Here is a 22,068-nt window from a genome sequence, read left to right as displayed (position 1 = left end):
CTGTTATACATATTTTGTGTATACATATATATATTCCTAAATACAGAAATACAGCCTGTTCAATCTGTATAATGCTACTTGTATGTATGCGTTTGCAGACTGACCCTTTGGACCTGGGTAGCAGATTGGTGTGCTCTTCTCTGGGTGAGACTATTTCTCCCATTTTCAGCATACCTTAGATACCTGTAGTTCTTTGTCTGTGGTTGAGAACTTCATGGTTTTCCCTGTCCATGTTAGTATGTATATTGTTGTTTTCCTTGTTCAGTTCATGTTTAGGTAGTCATGTCGGTGAGACTTTATGGGTGTAGCTTATGACATCAATAAAAGATACAGTCTCATAGCAAATTTCCTGATCCCTTGTCTCTTACAGTGTTCACTGAACCTCAGGTATAGGAGTTGTTCTGTAGATATACTAATTGAGGCTGAGTTCTATAGCCCTACATTTACAGAGTCATAGCAATCCTAATCAAAATTCCCATCTCATTCTTGACAAAAAAAAAAAAACTATCCTAAAATTCATATGTAGTCACAAATGACCCCGATAGCCAAAACAATTCTGAGCAAAAATAACAATGCTGATTACCATTGCAGACCTTAAGATAGATTACAGAGACATAGTAATAAAAGTAATGACAGTGGTACGAAAACAGACATTCTGACAAATAGAACAAAATCAAAGACCCAAATCTGAGTACAAGTAATTTCAACCACTTAATATTTGAAAAAGATGCCAGAAAATACACTATAGAAATAATCTTCAACAAATAGCGCTGGGCAAACTAGATGTCCCTTGACTTTCATCAGGGGACCCAAACCATCACATACTGAAATTATCTGGGAGTAACTGCATCTATACTGAACATATATGGAGTACTTTTCTTATCATTATTTACTCCTCAGCATTATAATATGATTTACATTGTATTAGGTTTTATAAATAATTTAGAGATGATTTAATGCATACATGGAGAATATGTACATAGGTTAAGGCAAATGCTGTACTATTTCATATAAGAGACTTGAACACCCATGGATGTGTGGGTGTGTGTGTGTGTGTGTGTGTGTGTGTGTGTGTGTGTGTGTGTGTATCAAGGAACCAATATTCCAAGATACAGAGGGAGGACTTCTGTGTCTAGTGATCTATCCATTCACTCCATTTCCTTATATTGCATCAGTTATCTGAAAGCAGTGAGTCATTAGGAGTTTGTTTAATGCTATGTCCATGTATCAGAATAATAGTAATTGGTTCTAGGGTCTATGACCTATCTAGCCATAGGTTCTTGGCCCTGGTAATCATGCTAAGTATGAATTTCATCTTATGCCATGGGCCTTAAATTCAGTCATAAAATGTTTGGTTACTCCCATGATATCAAGCATCAGTGGGCTTGTCTTGCCAGGGCAGTAATTATTGTAGCTCACAGGGTTCAAAGTTGGGTAAGACTGATGATCACTTTTCTCTCCAGTAGCATACAGAGTATCTTTGAGCACTATGAAAGCTAACCTGTAGCCAGGTCAGTATCAGTTTGAACTTCCTGTGTCCTATGACTTGGGTATATGGTGTCTTCAGCAATAGGGTCTTACCATCAAGTTCTGGAGGGCAACCAAGAGCATTGGCGATAGTTTTTAATGTTTGAGAGTCTATGCTTGCTTACTAGTCAATAACTCCAAAGGAGATAACCATTATTGATATTAGACTTATATTTATTATCCTGTCATATCTAGTAAGGGACCTTGTCACTTGTTTATAAGATAACTCCATTTGAGCTATTTTTATATGGGTGGATGTGTGTATTTTAGGAAGCTTCTACAGTAGTAGGTTTCCATATGGCTTTTTAAAAAGGGGTTTAACAATCCTACTCCATTTTGTATTCTCTCCTCTACCTATCCTCCTATCCTATACCCCAACTTAGCCCTTCCCACTTCATTATTTCTCTTTACCCTTTACATCTTTGTGTTCTATCACCTGTCCCTTGAAAACATCATCCTCAGGGCCCTCCTCTGGCCTTTATTGGCATTTCAAATGAAACACATGTATGTGAAGATTCAAAAATAACATCCCCAAATGAGAGAAAGCATGTGACATTCGTTTTTCTGAATCTGGGTTACCTCATACAGAATGATTATTTCTAGCTCTACCCACTTACTTGCAAATTTCAAATTTTGTTTTGCTTAACAGCTCAGTAATATTCCACTGTGTAAATGAGCTATATTTTTATTATTTACTCATCAGTTGATAGACATCTAGGTTATTTCCCTGGCTATCATGAAGAGAGCCTACTATTCTTCTAAATGGACATAACATTAAATCAACTCCTATTGAGTTACTGTTATTATATTTATAGACTTCATGTCTCTCACCTGTCATCAGCTAAGCTTCCTTATGAGGTCAATCGCAGTTAACAAAGAGACTTGCAACTGGTCTATGTGCAAAGAAAAAGAGCCCTAATTAGGACATCTATATTTTATTTAAATCACACTTTTTTCTCCCAAGTCTCAAGAATCATTGTGAGATGTGGGGCAGAGAGATTGTAGGAGAAGTTTTTGGGAAAAGAAGAAAAGGCAAAGTGTTTCTAGTGCAAACAGAACTGAAGATGACCATTGCATTATTCAGCCTGTGAAATGTAATGGAACTTTGGGCAAATGATTAAGAGCAACTTCAAGGAAGGGAAAAGATGTTTTTAGCTGACATGAACTATAGGACATAAAGCCAAACTTGACAGGGAGAAAGGGCAATAGTATCAGCCTGAGAGCATGACACAAATCAAGACTAGATGTCATCACAAGAAAATAGATCAGAGATTGGGGGACAAACTTACCCGCATCGTGTGTTCTATTTTCATTGTTGTGATAAAACATTCTAGCCAAAAAGCAACTTGCGGGGGGTAGGAAAGAGTTTATTTGGCTTATACTGCTAGGTCACAGCCCATCATTGAGGAAAGTCAGAGTAGGAATTGAAACAGAAACCATGCATCAACACTACTTATTGGCTTTCCCTCTAGTTGACTCAGTTAGCTTTCTAGTATAGCTCAGGCCCATGTGCCTCGGAATGGTGTAATTCACAGGGAGCTAGGCTCTCACACATCAATCAAGACAATCTATCACAGACATGGCCATGGGCCAATCTGATAGGGACAATAATTCCCTCTTCTCAGATGACTCTAGGTTGTGTCAAACTGACAATAAAAACTAACCAGCACACTCCTCCTTGGCAACTTGACACACTAACATATTATTAAACCATAATGATGTCTTCCTTTGTTCCCAAGATCTCATCCTATTATGACATAAAACATGTTCCAACTTTTAAAAATCCCACCATATTGTAAAAATTTCTACACTTTAAAAGTTTAGTGTTTCTTTAAAATCCTGAAGATCCTTAACTGTGAGCTCCTGCAGAATAAAAACAAGTTACATAGTTTGCAGAAAGGAATTCCTAGAGCCAAACCAAACCAAACCAACCAACCAACCAACCAACCAACCAACCAACCAACCAACCAACCAGCATCAAACCCACACCTTAGCAAAACCAAAGTCCAACAGTATAGCTCAATTTTTGACATACTGGACTCACTCATGATATTCTGGACTCCAAAGGCTTTGGGCATCCCTACCTCTCTTCAGTTCTGCCATCTGCAGCAACCTCAGCTTGTCTCAAAGGCTCAGGTCGGTTCTCCTTGTACAGGCTGCTGTCTTTGGCAGGCAAGTCATAGTCCTGGCATCTTCAATATCCCGGCCTCTCTACTCTTTAGAGACTGACCCTGCCACATGACCCTACCAGGCTTTGTCCACTCTACATTACCTCCTCAATCTGGCAACTCTCATTCCTTCAAAACCAGTACCAGATAGGTACTTCTTAAGCTTTGTCAAGTTTATCTACAAGCTTGAGAGGAAGAGCACATTGGCTCCCTTCAACTACAGCTTCTGTGTACTGAACATATGGAAATACCCAAGAGATCTCTTCAGTTATACCACAGTGAGCTAGATATACCACAGTGATGCAGATCTCATGAACGTATGGAAATACCCAAGAGATGTCACCACAGTGATGCAGATCTCATGCTAAATCACAGTTGATGTTTCAGCCCTAGCTGACAAGCATTACAAATTTTTAATCTAAATCATCACACAAATGGCCCTGGGAACCTCTGATTCCCTCTCAAATTTCAAAAACTAAAGTCTCAATTGTCCGCATTTCTCTCAAGATTCTTTTCTCCTCAAGCTTCTATTAAACTTTAATCACTCAATATCTGTTAATCTCAGAATTGCAAAATCCTCCACAGGCCTCCAACAAAGTAGTCCAAAGACATAAAAGGTCACATGGTCAGGTCCATCACAGCGTCCACAGAAAGTGAACCCAAACCTGGCAGAGAAAGACTGTTCTGCACAATGTAGGAAATGCTCTTTATTTACAGGACACAATTAATGCTCTACTGCCTGCCTTGCCGCACTGCCATCTGAATGAACCAGCACCATCCCCAACCTCCCGGAATGCTATATAATGCAGTCTAGGTTCAAGCCATGAAGATGGTTTATCCAGAAAAGCTGGGCAGCCCTAGGGGGATGATAATATGCAGAAGTTTTAAGTGGCAAACTCTGACAGTGTCAGATTCTGGCATAATCCATGGGCATACCCAAAAAGGGCACTTGAGTGCTCCAATAAAGAAGATTGTATGAGGCATTAAAATGAAGTCTTTAGGTAGACTCAGAGAACATAATATAATTTCCTACTTTATATGTTTGTTCAACTTATAGAGAAGGAAGAAGATAGCAAAGAAAAGAATCTGACAAGAATTCCCTTGATCCTCTCATAAACAAATATCAGACACTGGATGGGAACTATTTCCCCAGCCATGTTGATTAATGGGTCAGTGCCATCCTGGGGGATGTCTTTCTGTACCTGGATGCTGATAGAAAATACTAGGTCCCGTTGTTCAACATTTTGATTAACAACTTGGATACAGACACAGATGGCATGCTTATCAAATTCTGGAATGATATAAAGCCCAGAGTTATAGCTAATATGTTGGATGTCAGAGTCAAAGATTTAGGACTCTTAACAAGCAGGAATAATGAAGTACTCGAACATTCTGAGAGAGAATGAAGGTAAAAGCAGTTCTGTATTATGATCCCCAAAGGGCTGCACAACATGTGTACTCAGAATGAGGGATACAAAACTTTATAGCAGTTTCTAAAACGCAGAATTCAGGAGTTTTTTTTATTGCAAAATGAAACCGTCAACAGCCACTATATTAACTTAGTTGTGCATTTTATCTATTTTAATGTAGATGTAATTTACCAAGAACTATTTGAAAAGATTTATAAAACAAAACATATACAAAAGTAGTACTGAATGAGTCCAAAGAAAACAGGAAAATAAGTGGTGATATTGTGTTCCCCAAAATATTGTGCACCCTAATAAACTTATCTGGGATCAGAGAACAAAACAGCCACTAGATATAGAGGCCAGAATAGGACGCCTTTAGTCCTAGCATTCCAGAGGCAGAGATCCGATCTCTGCCTCTCTGTGAGTTCAAAGCCACACTGGAAACAGCCAGGCGTGGTAACAAGAGCCTTTAATCCCAGGAAGTGATGGCAGGAAGCAGAGAGGTATTTAAGGTGTGAGGACCAGGAACTAGAGCCTGGTTAAGCTATTAGGCTTTTGAGCAGCAGTTAAGCTGAGATTCATTTTGGATGAGGACTTGGAGGCTTCCAGTCTGAGGAAAGAGGATCAGCTGAGGAATTGGCAAGGTGAGGTGGCTGTGGCTGGTTCTGCTTCTCTGATCTTCCAGCATTCACCCCAATACCTGGCTCCTGGGTTTGTTTTTATTAATAAGACCCTTTAAGATTCATACTACAAGAATAGAGTAGAGCATTGAAAATATTGCATTTCTATTTAGTTACTTTTTTTTTTTTTAACCATCTAGCAAAAATGTGCAACATGCCTATTGGCACACCCTTCAGTGTTCTTGACCCATCCCCAATATTTATCCTCCATATAACTTTGGCACTTTTCTTATAAAAGTTTAAGGTGTATTCCCTGTGTGTATCTTCTAGATATCTCTCAACTAGATAGAGCTCAGAGATTACATTATTATTATTCTTTAACTAACACTGTGTATCAAACATGTAGCGTAGTTCTTAGCATATGGTAGGGCATTCAATAAACTTGTTCTATATCAAATATTAAAGGAGCAAAGAATCCAAGAGGACCAATGTAGGAAGGGATAAATATACAGAGAGAGAAGATCTAACATAAATCACAGCCCACCGAAGGCACATTTAAATCTTGGTGTGAAGTTGGGAAAGAATCGTCCTTAAAAAACTGACTTCTGTTAGGGCCAAAAGATCAGAAAGAGGTCACCTTGAAAAACGTCTCCAAATGCAGCAGAAAAACACACACAAAGGAGCTGAGTCAAAGAAGGGACATCTGATGCATGGGGGATGGCGAGAGGCTGGTTGGAGCATACAATGCAGAGAATGGGTGCTGGAAATGACTTTGGAACACCATGTTCCCTGTATCACCATTTAAGCAATTACTGCCAACTGGAAACATATGGAGACAAAGCCAAGCACACTAACAAAAAGGGGTTTGCTGGCCCATGGATAAAACTGAGTATTTAGCCTGGAAATAAGACATGGGTAAGTGTAAGGGCCATCACATATCTTCAAATTTCTGAAATATTTTATACAGATTCATCTTTAATGTCATAAAACTAAATTAGGAACCAAGCTATGCTCAAACCTAACAAATAAAGCTTTTTTTTTCTAGTTTCAAAATTGCTCAGATAGGTATGTTAGTAACACCTCCTTTGCCCTGAGGAGGCTAAAGCAGGCTCCTCCATCGGCCCTGCAGGACTAGTTTACGAGTGACCTGGCGTCCCTTTTCCAGGTCAACCCCTGCTATCACCTACCATGTGATCTACAAGGTATTCTATAACCTACATCCCAAATCCACAAATACACTTCTTTCTCTTAACTTCAAACTTCCATCAAGTGATTTCATTTGTGAGCATTTTCATCCCTAGCATTTATTTCTACTCTCTATGCCCATCATCCCAAACTAAGTTTTCCCCTTTTCAGTCATAAACTAAATTTCAGTATTCAACATTATTCCCAACTTTATCCTCTTTCTACACTTGTAATCAGAGTCACCTTTGAGCTGTCTCACATTGACCTTCATCCTGTCCCTGTGATCCCTGCATTTTGTATGCCTTGTGAGGACATTGCTTTATGTCTCCCATTTTCCATAATTTCTCTACCCTTGTTTATATCTTGTCAAATCCAACTTTAACTGAAATAACACAGAATGTGATCATAACCCTGGGTACTGTATGTACTGGGTACAGCCCACAGTAGCAATATTCTGGGTACGGCCCACAGTAGCAATATTCTGGTGACTGGATAGGAAGAAGCCCTGGGAAGATCACGGTAAGTGATGACAAGGGCTCTTGTGTTTCCGACCCCAGCAGGTGGCCCTTTCACACAGCAGATTTGAGCAGCATACCTCTTGCACAGCAGATTTGAGCAGCATACCTCTTGCACAGCAGATGTGAGCAGCTCACCTCTTGCACAGCAGATTTGAGCAGCTCACCTCTTCCAAAGCTGTGTTCTCCATGAACCTCATTGGAGAAGTGTTGCTAGACTAACCACATTGAGAGTTTCTGACCTGACACTGAGTCATGAGCTATGGGCAGCTATTTCTCAGTTGGTCACTCAGTTTCCAAAATTGACAATTACAGATTTGTATATCTTTCATTTCATTATTATGCCTGTGACCATAAGCAGGACATGCATAATTTTCTTTTGATATATAAAGTAGTTATATATAATACATATACAATACAAATATGAGCTTAAATATATATATATGTACTTAAATATATATGATATAATTTAACAGTGGATAATTTGTTCCTTACAAAAAAAGTTCAAATACTACTCAAAAAAAACTTCCCTGAAATAACAAAGTCCTTTTAAGACATGAATGCCTGACCAGGAAAACTTAACCCATATTTGCCAACTAGACTTCTCTATTTAACCTAGTCACAAGCACCACCACTGTGTTCAAACCACAACTTCTCTTTCATCATTCGAGTCTCAAATTAAACACCCTCTCTACAGAGATGCTATTTCAACATCCCAAATAATCCTAGAAACTGTCATTTCAGGTCACTGTATTCATATCTTCTTCATGCATTCTACATGTCATTGACTAGTGTTGTCTATTTAGCATGAGAGAGTCTAAAATATAGACTTTTCATGAGCCAAGATCCCCGGTGCCTATGACTTACATCTGAGTGTGAATGTGTGTGTTTACTTTTTTGCTTGTGTTTTGGTGTCATGTGAAAAAATCACCAAGACCTGTGTTGCTGAGATTATGATTTATTTTGTGAAGTTCATGGTTTTGAGTTTTATGGTTATGTGTCTAGCGTATTTGGGTTTATTTTTGAGCATGGTGTAAGGGAACAATCCAGTTTCTCTTTGGTTGCATGTGAATACACCATTTATTAAAGACTGTCCTTCGTAGATTGTGTGTTCTTAGCACCTGTGGTGGCTATCCTTGGTTGTCAAGTTGGCTACATCTGGAATTAACTAAAACTCAAGCAGCTGGGCACACTTTTAATCTGAATCTTTTGAGGGGGGAAGACAAACCTTTAATCCAGCTCTTTTGGGAAGAGCCACGTTTAGTCTGGGCCATAACTCCTGCAGGTAGCCTATATCAAGGACATGAAAGAGTGAAGCTTGCTCTCAGTTTGCTTTCTCTTGTTGGATAGTCCATTCCTTCACTGCCATTAGAACCTACTTTGGGATTCCGGCATACACTGAAGACCAGCTGAGACATCATCCTTGTGGACTGAATAACTACTAGATTCCTGAACCTTCCATTGATAGACAGCCATTTTTGGACTAACTGGATGATCCCTTGTAAACCCTGTTTGTCTGTCTGTCTGTCTATCTATCTATCTATCTATCTATCTATCTATCTATCATCTTTAATCTGTTTCTCCCTCTCTCCATTTCCCACTCCCTCCCCCTCCATCCCTCTCTCTTTCTCTCTCTATATTTATATATAATATAAATACATATTTATATATAATTTATATACATATATAAATATCTATGTATATATTTATTTACTCTGTTAATTCTGTTCCTCTATTGAACCCTAACTAATACAGCATCCTTGTGTGACATCCATAGAGTGCACGTCTTTAGGGGTTATTTCTGGGCTGTCTACTCCATTCTGTTGGTTTATATATCTACTTTTATGCTAGTATCATGCTGTCTAAATCAATTGGGCTTTGTAACACTATCTAAAAACAGGAAGTGATGATTTCATTTCTGTTCTTCCTGCTCATTACATTTGAGCTATTCAAGGTCATTTAGAGTTCCATATACTTTTTAAGAGTTATTTAACCTACTTCTCTGAAAAATGGTACTGGATTTTTAACAGTAACCACATTGAATCTGTAAATGGATATTTTGACACTATTACTCCTTTGATTCAGAAATGTGGGCTCTCCTTCCATTTATCATGTTGCCTTTAATTTCTTTTATTAATGTCTTTTAGATTTTAGTGAGGTGCTCTTTTATTTTCTTGTTTAAATTTATTACCATTTTATTCTTTCGGAAACTCCTATAAATAGGATCGTTTCTTAAGTTTTGAGATTATAATATAATTACAAAATTTCTCCCTTCCCTTACTCCTCTGAGCTCTCCCATATACCCCTCTCCACTCTCCTTCCAATTCATGGTCTCTTTTTTCACTAATTGTTATTGCATGGATATATATATATATATATATTCCTAAATATTAGCTGTTCAGTCTGTATGCTGTTATTTATATGTATGTTTTCAGGACTGACCATTTGGCACTGAACAACCAAATGGTGTTCTCTTCCCTGGGGAAGACCACCTCTCCGGCTCTCAGCTATCCTCAGTTGCCTATAGTTCTTTTTGTATGGCTGAGGCTCTGTGGGCTTTTCCTCACCCAGTTTGGCACATCTATTGGTGCTGTTCTTGTTCAGCTCACCTTTGAGCAGTCATCCTTGTAAGACTTCATGGCTGTAGCTTCTACTATTACTAGGAGACACGATCTCACAGAAAGCTCATTGATCCTCTTGCTCTTACATTCTTTCTGCTACCTCCTCCACACTGTTCCTAGAGCCTTTAGTGTAAGAGTATTTTGTAAATGTATCTATGGGGACTGGGATCCACAACTCTGCGTTTTGATTGGTTGTGGCTTTCTGTAGTGGTCTCTGTTGCAAAGAGAAGTTTCTTTGATGAAGGGTGAAGACTACACTTATTTGTCCATGTGTGTATAAGGACAAACGTTTGTAGATTGTTATTAGGTATGATGTTGTTTCAGTAAATTAGTGGTTATAGATGGTCCTCCAATCATCATGACTTCACTAACCCTGAGTAGTTATCTACATTTCCAGTACCAGTCATGGTTTCCCTCTTGTTGAGTGGGTCTTAGTCAAATTAGAGAGCTGTTGGTTGCTGCCAAGGTATGTGTGCTCCTACTGCACCCTTAGGGTTATTGTGCCATGCTGGTCTTTGATATGGTTCTTAAGTGTCACAGCTTGGTAGGACTGTTGTTTACCTCCCTCCTTTCAAAGTTACCTGGTCCTTCTGGTATCATGAAAGCTAGTCCTGCAGGAAGCAGCATTCAGATCAGTTCCAGCTCAGGGTCCCTGAGCTCTGTTTCTGAAGTACATGGTGTCTTCAGCAATTAGGGACTTACCTTCCACCTAAGGGCACCAAGGGCACCAACAACAGGCTACAATCTCTCAGACAGCCTTGGTAAACAACTTAAAAGAAGGATTCTTATGTCTGGTGCTGGGGTTTTGTTAGGTGGTCTTTGGCTCTTCGAAAAAGCACCATCAGCCCAGATAAGAAAGTTTATTAAAACTATGTATGTATACTTATATATTGAATTAGCTGTACTGCACTTTCTTCAATAAATAGAAAAAGTTAGCAGTATGATTCCTTTTTGCTTTTTCAGACATCCTTATTTTACCCCCCTACCTCCTTCTTCTGTATTTGCCTCTCTCCCTGTTCCTTCATTTTCCCAGTTCTCCTATCAGCTCACTTGTATTCTGTTACTCTCCTCCTACATTTTTCTGTATTTGCTTCCCTCCCCTTCCCTAAAAAAACCCCCTCTCTCATTTCCCTGATCAGATCACTTGTTACTTACTATTCCAGTTGATTAATTTCTTTACTGCAGAGTTAGTTTTACTGTATAGAATATAACTTATTTCTGTAGCCTGCAAATGAAACAATTCGTGTATTAGTTCTAAAAGATCTTTGTTGGAATCTTCATTAGCTACTCCATGAGATTACAGTCTCTGAATAATTGAGCCAATTGTATTCCTCCTCTTTTCTTATTTAGGTGCCTTTTATTTCCTTTTCTTCCCTAATTGTCCCAACAACACCTAGCAGGAAAATGTAACCATGCTTTATTCCAAAATTAGACAAAATATTTAGACTTCTCACCGCTGAGTCCGGTGCTAACTATGGGCTCACAACCAGGGGCTGACCATGCTCATCTCTATGTGGAAATTTTAATCACACAAGATGCTGAAGGTTTCCAAGAACTTTTTCTACATTTACTGAGATAGCCCTATGATTTTTTGCTTTTGATTCTTTAATGTGACCTATCACATTTTCGTATCAAATCATCATGTATTTCATGTTATAAGTGCCACACAGTCATACAACTGAATGTTTCTGCTGGTATCATTATATATATATATATATATATATATATATATATATATATATATATATATATATATGTGTGTGTGTGTGTGTGTGTGTGTGTGTGTGTGTGTGTGTGTGTGTGTGAATGTGCTTGTATTATTTATTATAGAGTCATTTTTAATCTGATATCAAGATAACACTGCTTGCATGCATTCTTTATGGTATCTGTTACAACACAAAAGCATCTCCTTTTGGTAAAATCAACTTCATATTTTCCTTTGTTGCTACTACTTTTGGTGTGACATCCAAGAAGATGCTGTTTGACATCAATCTAGAAGATAGTGTCATGTTATCTCCTATTGTTCTAAAGCTTTGGCCATTTAGCCCAACATCCACTTTGCATTGAGTTTTGCTAAGCTCGATCCCTTTGCATGTCCTCTTTTTCCAGCATTACTCCTGGAATTAAGTGTTCCTTCCTTACGGAATTGTCCTGGATCCCTTGCCGAACGTCAATTGCTCATGAATGAAAGCATTGGCTTCATTCCCAGCGCTACTTCATTCTGATACACTTCTGTGATGACAGTACCATCTGGTTTTATCAATTGCATCTTTGTAAGAAGTTTTGAAATCAGGAACCATGCTCTTCTCTTTCAAGATTGTCCAAATGTTCTTGGTTTACTATATTTCCATACAGTTTTCACGTCATCTCTATATTTATTCAAATAGCAAATCAAACTTTGGGTAGAGATTACACTGAATCTGTAGGTCAACTGAGAAACACTTCATTTTTAGCCATTTGAAGATTTCTCATCCATTGCTATCGTGTGTTCCCATTTATTTAGGTACCTGATTTCTCTAAACAGTACTTTATTGTACTCAGAACGCATATTCTTAATTTCCTTTGTTAAAATTTATTGTTAAATACATTGGATTTTTCTGATGCTATTATTTTTTAATATAATATTTTTATCGATTCTTTGGGAATTTCACATCATGCAATCTGATCATACTCACTTCCTCAGTCCTTCCATATCCAACCCCTGATCCGTGAGGCCCCTTCCCCCCAAAAACAAGTCTAATTTGTGTTATCTATATACTCCCTGGAGCATGGTCAAATTCTCAGTGGCCTGCCCTCAGTGGCCTTGCTGCAGTGGGACCAAGGACCCAGAGAAGGCTCAGAGGCCGCCCAGACCACGGACATCATCATAGCTTCAGGTGACAGAGCAGACCACATACATCTGCATGGCCTTTGGTGGTAACATGGGCCACAGACATCAACACAGACTTTGGTTGCCATAGGACCTTGGACCTAGACATGGCCCATGGCTGCAGCATGGACCCAGACTCTGATGCTATTATTAATAAAAAATTTCTTCTTAGTTATATTTTCTGATTATTCCTTGTTAATATAATTATAGCTGACTTCTGAAATATTATATTGCACCCTGAAAACTTACTGGATTCATTTATTAACTGTGAGGGTTGGAGAAAACAGGGTTCCCTAAGGGGTTGCTCTTTACAGGCACATGTTATTTGCAAGAGTAATGGTTTTACATCTTCCTTTTAAATCTAAGCACTTTAAAACATTATTTCATTTCATTTATTTTATAGTTTGCCACATTGCCTGGGATAGACTCTCCAGGGCAATGCCTAATGGAAGTGGACAGTACACATCTTGGCTGGTCCTCACCATATATCATATCATATCATATCATATATCATATCATATCATATCATACCATACCATACTATATTATATATTTTAGTGTATGTATGTATGCATGAGAGGGTATGGTATGGTAATGCAGATGCACATGGATATATGGGTGCATGAACCTCCATAGGAGGTCTCTTCTTGTCCTGCATAAAAGTTTCTTACTGAACTTGAAGCTTGTTGATTTGGTGAGGTTTGCTGGCCAGAGCATTCTTGGGATCTCTTTGTCTCCATCCCCAAATGCTCAGGTTATTAGGCACAGGCAACAATGCCATTCCCAATGTTTTACTTCATTTGGGTGCTGGATGTTGAGGATTAAAACTAGGTCCTCAGGCTTGCAAAGCAAGGATCCTTACCCATGGAGCAATCTCCTCAGCCCCTAAGTTACTTTTTAAAGCATGGCAGATAATGATATACTTTGCATGTCTTCATAGGATTTTTAATTGTTTACCCTGAAGGAAATATAGAAACCAGTATTGATTAATTGAAAATCACCTGTTTGCAAGTTGTTTATTTTCTTGTACCACATAAACAAATACCTCTTTTACAATTAGGTTGAAGGAAGTTACATACGGGTTTCATTTGGGATTCTCCCTTAAGAAGTATCAAAATATACCTTATTTTCTGCAGAAAGGTATTAGAGTCAACATCAATACTGGCCAAGTGGCAAGGCCCTGGGAATGCCTTCTTCCATATCCACTACACTTTAGGAAGCTAGAGAATATGTCAGAAGGTTGAAATCTTTGTAAGAGGCTCCTAAAGGCATGATAGATGGAGCTGAGAGAGAAACTGAGGTGGAGAGAAAGACCCTGGAAAGGAAGACTGTCTGCAGGCAAAGCTACTATGAATAAGCAGCACCAGCCTCAGAGAAGGGCCTTGGGAATGACAACCAGCAAGCCCATGGGCAGTGCTGCTTAAGTCCTTTAAGCTCATATTACCCTTGCTGTGAGCTAAGGATGACAAACAAGGTTTTGATATTCGCCCTGTTAGGTTTTGGTCTTGCTTTGGTCTAATACTTCCTTATTTTTCTACTACCCCCTCCCTTTTTTGATAGGAATGTATACTGTGTCTACTTCCGTAAGCTGGAAATAAGTATTTTCATTTTGATCTTGCAGGGCCCACAACTAAGAGTTTACCTTCAGTCTCACAAGAAACTTTGCATTTGGAATTTTTGTGCAAGGCAATGCTGGAAATGAGAAGATTGTAAGGACTCTTGAAGATGGACTGAGTACAGTTTTATGATGAGAACAACGTGAGTTTGGGGGTACCAGGAGGGCTAATTTGACTGGGTTAATAAACCTCAAGGTCACCTTGAGTATGTCCATGGAGGTGTTTCCATAGGGAATAACTGTGTGAGGGAGACCTACCTAGATTGTATATGGTATCATCTCCTAGGCTGAAGTTCTAGACTGAATGAACATGAGGGAAAGGAGAAAGCCAGATGGGCATTAGCAATCCCCTAAGATGTGTGAAGGTAGATTCATATTCCTGCCACCACATCCATAAGCAGCTCCTGTCACCATGCCTCCCTGCTGTGATAGACTTTACCCCCAAGCCAAGCGCCAAACTAAACTCTTCCACTGCTAAACTGCTTAAGCCACATATCACATGTTTTATCACAGTGCCAAGACAGGAGAGTCACTAGTGCAGATGTGAAATGTTACAGTGAGAATATGAAATGCTCTGCAGAAAGGTGCACGTGGGGAGGGTGTGGTCTCTAGCAGGTGGTGCTATTGAGAGGTAACTGGATCATGAGGGCACTAGCTCCCTCAGTGGGTTAGTCTGTCGCTGAGTTCATATTAAGGCTATGACTTGGAGAAAGGCTGCTAGGGCCATACCTTTGAAAGCTGTAGCTTTTCCTTCTCCCCTCTCTCTGCTTCCTGGAAACTGCGAGGTGAGCAGCTTTCCTCTACTACAACCTAGAGCTCTGCTGCTTCCTTGATATATGTCGAAGAGCAATGATGATGATTGCCCACACACTGAAAACTCTGAGACCCTGAATTTCATGGGAGATTTCCTGATTTTCAAGTTGCTTTCTCAGGAATCTTGTCACCATGAAGGAAGAGCTAACTAAGATAACAACATCTGAAGAAGATGAATGTCCTTGTGGGTGAAGAATCTTTTCAATGTGCTCTATGGTCTTCACTTTAAGGCAGTTCTTTAAGTATCTTTATTGCCATCATCTTCTCCTATCCTCCCCTCATGCCTTACCTTGGCAAATGGACATCGGTTCCAGGGGTGCCCTTTCCTCTTTTAAGTCTTTCTGCAGACAGTGGCTAGAAGCAGTCTTTTTGAAACACGAATGACATCAGCTGCTCTCCCTCTCCCTCTCCCCAGCTTATTGCTGCAGTTGAATGAGATCTATGCTCCTGAGCTGATTTCCCAAGACTCTCCTGACTTCAACCTCACTTTGTATAACTCCTCCCTCACTGAGCATTCAAAGGAAAAGTGCTCCTTTTTGTACTATTATTTTCCGGAGCATACTTCCGGCTTGAGATCTAACTGAGGGAAATGGTCTTGGTATGTACTATCTACTCTCCTGTTTTCTCATCTTTCTCATTGCAGATTGACAGCACTCCAGTGAGGGCTTCCCTAAGGTCTAGCCAAGTATTTTCTAGTCAGCATCCTCAGAGCTAATCAGGACTTACATTCCTTTTGTGCTTCTTTAAATGTCAATCTCTTACTGTAAAAATTCTTCCTGGGTCCCTCAATAACCTTACACTAGTGAACACAAATTATTGAAGAAAATTAGGTCTACAGCCAGATGATCCTAAATCTCTGGAGCCTAGCAGCATTCAGCCTACTTAGCATTTGGAAGGGAGAAGGGAGGTATGCAGCAAATATTCAACATATATGCTTTTACATAGTGAATATATAAAACAAGTATGCAATGAAAGATGAATGCTACCAACTCTGACTTCCTTAGAATGTGTTCATTTTTTGCTGTTTAATATTTATAAAAGTCAGATCACTCCATACAGTTCTGCAGACTAACCAAGGAGCCAGATGGTGGCGCCAGTGGCGGTAATTCAAAGAATCCCTGACCCTGGAGTTGCAGGTAAACAATGGTAGGGGTGTGTCTTACCTAGAGATGGACTATATTGTCTATAACAAAACTGCCATTTGCCTTACTCTCACATTAGAACCAAATTTACTCTGCTGTTTCTGCTATTAATGAAAAAAGCTGTCTAAAACCAAGATATCAATGGCTAAGAATAAATTCTATCCATCTGCTTACACAATTAACCAAACACGAATTTCCTCTTTGTCTACTCCTCTCTGGAACCCATACCTTGTTTGGTCTTGTAAATAAAAGGTAACATAAGGAGAAAATTTAAGCCAGAAATGCATAGCCTCCATCCTGACCGCCAGCCGCAGCTTTGTCCACCACCTGCACAGCAGGTGAATTTAGCCTTCCAGTCACTCATAGCTCAGACATTCCGAGGCTCAAAAATTCAATCTTCTCTCCAAATAATATCTAACAAGACTCACCCAGATGGCCCCATTCATTTCTATTATTTTATTCACTTGTGTGCATTTATATTTACACTGGAAACATTGAAAGTCAGTTTTTCCAATTGATATTTTATCAGCTACCCCAGAAGAAACTCAAATGGTGATTTCCCCGCTATGTATATGGCGAAAGCATAAAAAACCAAACCAAAACAAAACAAAAACAAAAAACCACCACAAAATCTGTATTCATTTACATGGGGCTTGAGCTTTTTCAGTGAAAAGAAACAACCTTGCTGACTAACAGGAAGCAAGTGACCAACAAGGCAAGGTGAATTAAGGAAAGACTAGCGGGATCAAGCATCTGCCATTGGTATAGTTCAGATCTTCACAGTGGCAGTATGCTATTGACAAATGAGAATGACAGTCGTTCTTAAAGAATGACTCTCTGATAATTTCTAGACCTTGGACAAACCTCCCGAGTGCCATACAAGTCCTTAGCTGCTCCTCCTCATCCACCTCCTTACCAGTGCTGTTGCAGAACGAGGGGTCAACGGGTCTTCCGTTTTTATCAGAGCATGCTATTGCTCGATAGCGCACGCCTTCTCCACATTCTTTGTCAGCTCCTGGCGCCCACAAGCCTCCTCGCTGAGGATCCCTTTTGCTTTCCGGTAGAATGCAAGCTGACCAGTTTCCATACGGATGGGACATGAATGCATCACAGGGACACGGTTCCATTTCCACCAGAGGGTACAGGGTAGCATCCTGGCATTTCTCTTTCTTCCTGCTTTTCCCTGTTACAAGACACACAGTGGTGTTAGTTTTGTACCTGATGTTCTGTTGAAAGCCACTCACATTTTTGTATATAAACAACCAGTTGAACGTTAAGCATTAAATAAAGTTTCAAATCTTTTTATAACTCTTTTTTTTTTTTTTGCCATGGAAATGGAAATAAATTCTAGGACCATGTAAGCAGTATTCTGAGAAACCATGAAATTCAAATTAATTTGAAAAGAAAAAAAAAAGATTTTTGTTTTAAACATGGCACAAAGCATCATGCTTGCTGTGCCAGGTCTCTCTTTATAAAACTCTCATTATTTTCTTTTATATTTTTCTCCCACCCTGTTCCTAACCCAGCAAACCTGACTCAGACAAGATGGGGTATGTTCAGGTGATATCACTGTCACTCTACTTATTTACCAACAGTTTGGTTACTCTTATCTTCCTGAATGATTTCCAGGGAAACCAATAAAAGCATAAGTGGTAAGCCCTTTCCTTTTCCTGCAAATAACTACAAATTAAATTCCCCAAAAAGCCAAATTATCTTCTCCACATCATGAGAAGCTCAAAATGAAGGTGGAGGTTACATCATGGTATGCACAAAGTGAAACTCACCTTGTTTCCTGAAATCAGACACCTTATAAATGTTAAAATTAGCAATGATTTGAAATAAAAAACCAGAACCCACTTCGTGGTTAGAGAAAAATCAGTGACTTCCATTTGAGAAACCCTTTGAACTTGACAATCTTGGTGTGACTTCATCTTACCTACTAACTGGCAGAACTTTTAGCTGTATTCCCATCTTTGAGTAATGACAATGTAGAAACTGTCATTTTCAGACCTGTGACTACTTGAATATCATGTTTCCCAATTCCAGCCTGGCCGGAGACTTGATGTAACTTCTCTGTCAACATGTTCCCTCTATGTTGTTATAACTTTCCTAGATGAAATCATTTCATCATTTCGTCTCTCATTAGTGAGTCCTTAGCTTAAGTCACACTCTGGTTATACAGGTCATAGGCAGCTTTACTGGTCCATTTGTGAGCTTTATGGCTATCTTGCAAATACTTGATATAAGCCGATGTGTGGGCAGTTTTCTCATTGTCACATGGTCTGCCTCATGCACGACTCTACAAATGTTGCCTGGTGGGTGATTGACATATGAGCATGTTATTTATGCTTACAAATAATTTGGAAGGATTCCTTTGAAATCTGAATCTCTCTTGCCTGATGTGAACTATACCTTTACCAAGGATTGTTCTACCATGATGTGAACCATGTTTTGGCCTTTCAGGGTGCTGCATTCACTCATGTCTGCCATTAGGGACACTTAGAATCAGTTTGACGAACACAGATATCATCACTGCCCTGAAAGCTTCCTGGCTATGACATTCATCACTGCACAGTCCCATTCCTTTCTACCCGCCGTGGCTAGAGCTGTACTCCTCACAGGAAATGCTATTGAACTTCATCTCCGTCTCTGCACCTTCCTCTTTGTTTTCAGCCTACTTAGTCTTGGATTCCAAGCCTACCCTGGGCCTTGGCATCACTTTTACCAAAATGATAAAACAAAGATGCATGCATCAGGAAGCAATTTCTTTTTCTTTCAAATTTGATTGTCAGTGATCTTTCAGAGTGCTGATTATCACCTTATATTTGAGATTTTCTTATATTCCATCATAATACACTCTTTTGACCCTTACTCCTGTTCTGGGTTCCACCATCCCACCAGCCACATGTCACTATTACAGCTTTACCTGTTTAGTGAATGTTCTCCATCTGCACTGCATTGGGCTGATGAGTTTCCTCATTGGACCCTGCTAGGTTCTCATCTCTGGGCTCATGTAGTAGAGCTTAAATTACTATTTATAATTCCTACGCTCCAAATTATTAATGTTACCCAAGATTTCTTGCTCAAGTCTGTGGACCACAGGCTAGAAGCCTGCACCTCCAACAGTTGTTGAATTCACTGCAGTAAAACTGAGCTTACCCCCTGCCCCACAGTCTGCCCTGTATTTGCCAACAATGCCAGGGGAGATTACAGTGTCACACCTGAATTATTTTGGTACAATCCCTACATAGGACTAATGACAACATTTGGAATAATGTTCCAGGAGCCCTTAAGTCATCCTTTCTTTTTTTTCTAGCAGACACCCCTCTATGTGCTCACACCTCTAAGTCTCCAGCTTAATTCTCTCTCTGCAGTGGAGGGCAACAGGAGGAGAAAGGGGATGACAAGAAGGAAGACCAGGGGAAAACATGTTCATCGACAAAGAAAACAGAAGTTAGCAGGGAACAAACATCCTATACAAATAGATGCTGTCTCTGATTGTGATTTCCCTCTTAATTACACGGCCACCCTGTTTGAAGAAGGATTGAAGTGAGTTAATGTGGAAAGGATTCCACCAATAAGAAACACATTAGTACCTGGGCTTCACTTTGATTGCATTCTAATCAAAACCAGCACTGACCTTTAGACTCAGACCAAGCTAGACTAAACAAATCAGTCCCCAGCACAAAGGCAAGGACCTTTCCCCTTAAGTCAAACTGTGAGTGATATAGTAATGTGTATGTTCCTGGATAATGAATTCAATATATCTATCATTTAATAAACAATTGCTTTACTTATCGTTCCATCTAGAGTCTGTAAAGAATAGTTTAGAAACAAATAAGGAACACCCAGATGGTAAATTAAAAACCCTTAGTAGGAGCTGCAACAAAAAAGGTGACATTCTAGATGGCCAATAGTCACCAGAGTGCCTTGTGTGTCTATGTTCCATGGTGTAAGTCATCTGGCTCCTATTGGCATTAATGTTAGAGAATATTCATTAAGATTTCTGCCAAATATCACGGGAGAAAGTCAAAACACAAGAATTAACATCATTATAATAAGCCTTGAAAGTGGGGCAGAAATAAACATTAGTTCTTTAATGTGTCTTTGGCTTTTTGTGTATCAATATTCTTCTAAATGGTTCTTTGTTTTTTCATGACTAATGTATTTTATGAAACAGATCAATTGTGTTGTCATCTAGACAGAAGGAGTGCAAAAATCAATTAGCTAGCTAAAACAGTAGCAGGGAGTAAAACAAACAATAAATCCTGAGCAACCTTTTAGTATAAGTAATCACTAAGTTTGAATCATAGGATAATTTAAAACAGTCTTCAATATGTACTTTTATAGAAAATACATCTTAAAGTTCAAATTCATTCAACTTTTAACAATTTACAACAAAAATGGTGCTGGCTGTAAAACAGTCCCTCTTATTTTAAATATCATTAGCTAAATATCATTAGCAAACCTCCAAGACAAGGGATAACCCTGGCTACTAACTACAATCTTTCTCACCACTGGAAGTTCTCCTTTACCTCAGAGATGTGAAGCGTTGCTGGAGTAATGGCTTCTGACACACTGTGTATGTGCAGGATGTAGCTGGAGACTGGTCTCCAAGTTCAGATCTGGTCTGTCATGTTTGTTCTATCCTATTGGATTGCTTTTTCTATGAGATGTTTTTATCTGAACCATGAAAGCAGTGTTACATATAATTACATATGGACAGTCCTTTTATACAAAGCAGTAAGGGCGGCATCCCTCATTTGCAAATTCTCTTCTGATTATATATTTTTCCTTCACTTGGCGTGTAGATTTCTAGGTGCAGTATGTATGCAGAAATTCTGCAAAAGCTCTAGTCTATCAAGTGAACCAATTTTAGAGAGCTGAATTATTAATGTGATCAGGTAAATAGTGCTCTTGAACAGTGGATCTTGAAGCCAAGTGACTTTGAACTGCCCACAAAAACCAATGATCATCTGTGCAAAATCCTTCAATGTTGATGCCAATTACATCATCTCAGTGATTATTTGGGCATTTTTCTTTTGGTTCTCCATTCCCTGAATTTCATTTCCTACAAACACACATATACACTTAAGAGAAATCACATGACATTATCTACACAAACAGTACATTTTGCAGCAGTTATTTTTATATTGCCAGCAAAAAAAAAAATGCTCTAGTATGCCAACTAAACTCGGATCTGCTTCAATTTCTATTAACCTTTGCAGAGATACACAGTATCTTATTACATTCTGACAGGATGTAATAAGACACAAAAGAATCCGCATGTGTAATTTGACTTTTACCTTATACCATTAAAGTCTGAAAGGGTCAAATTGCTTATCAGGTAATGGCAAATGACAATAATGTCAGTTATTTCACCTTCTTTCTGAAAGAAAGAAATAGCAGTGACTGTTTTTAAGCTTGCCAAACTTTTGTTAAGATAACACACCAGGAACTTTGCCATGGGATATGCAAAGTAATTTGTTGCATAAAATTCACCTTATGAGCATAAGGATTATAAAACTATGTAGAAAACTTAATGGACATCAATGGTCCTATCTTCCATTCACCTCACAAATAT

The 22,068-nt window shown here is 39.0% G+C and overlaps 1 protein-coding gene across 2 annotated transcripts in view; it reads right to left on the bottom strand.

Moving 5' to 3' along the window:
- Thsd7b (thrombospondin type 1 domain containing 7B) overlaps nucleotides 1-22,068 on the bottom strand; it is an 831,070-nt gene that overhangs the window by 213,252 nt on the left and 595,750 nt on the right. For both annotated transcript variants that reach the window (XM_052736826.1, XM_052736827.1), the window contains exon 14: nucleotides 17,401-17,667. In XM_052736826.1, the coding sequence (XP_052592786.1) occupies nucleotides 17,401-17,667 (267 nt within the window). The remainder of the gene's footprint in view (nucleotides 1-17,400; nucleotides 17,668-22,068) is intronic.

This window comes from Peromyscus californicus, unplaced genomic scaffold (genome assembly GCF_007827085.1).
Source record: "Peromyscus californicus insignis strain IS unplaced genomic scaffold, ASM782708v3 Scaffold_14__1_contigs__length_90479793_seg_2, whole genome shotgun sequence".
Lineage (NCBI taxonomy): Eukaryota > Metazoa > Chordata > Mammalia > Rodentia > Cricetidae > Peromyscus > Peromyscus californicus.
Note: the sequence above shows the minus strand (reverse complement) of the source record. Positions and strands in the feature narration are given on the sequence as shown.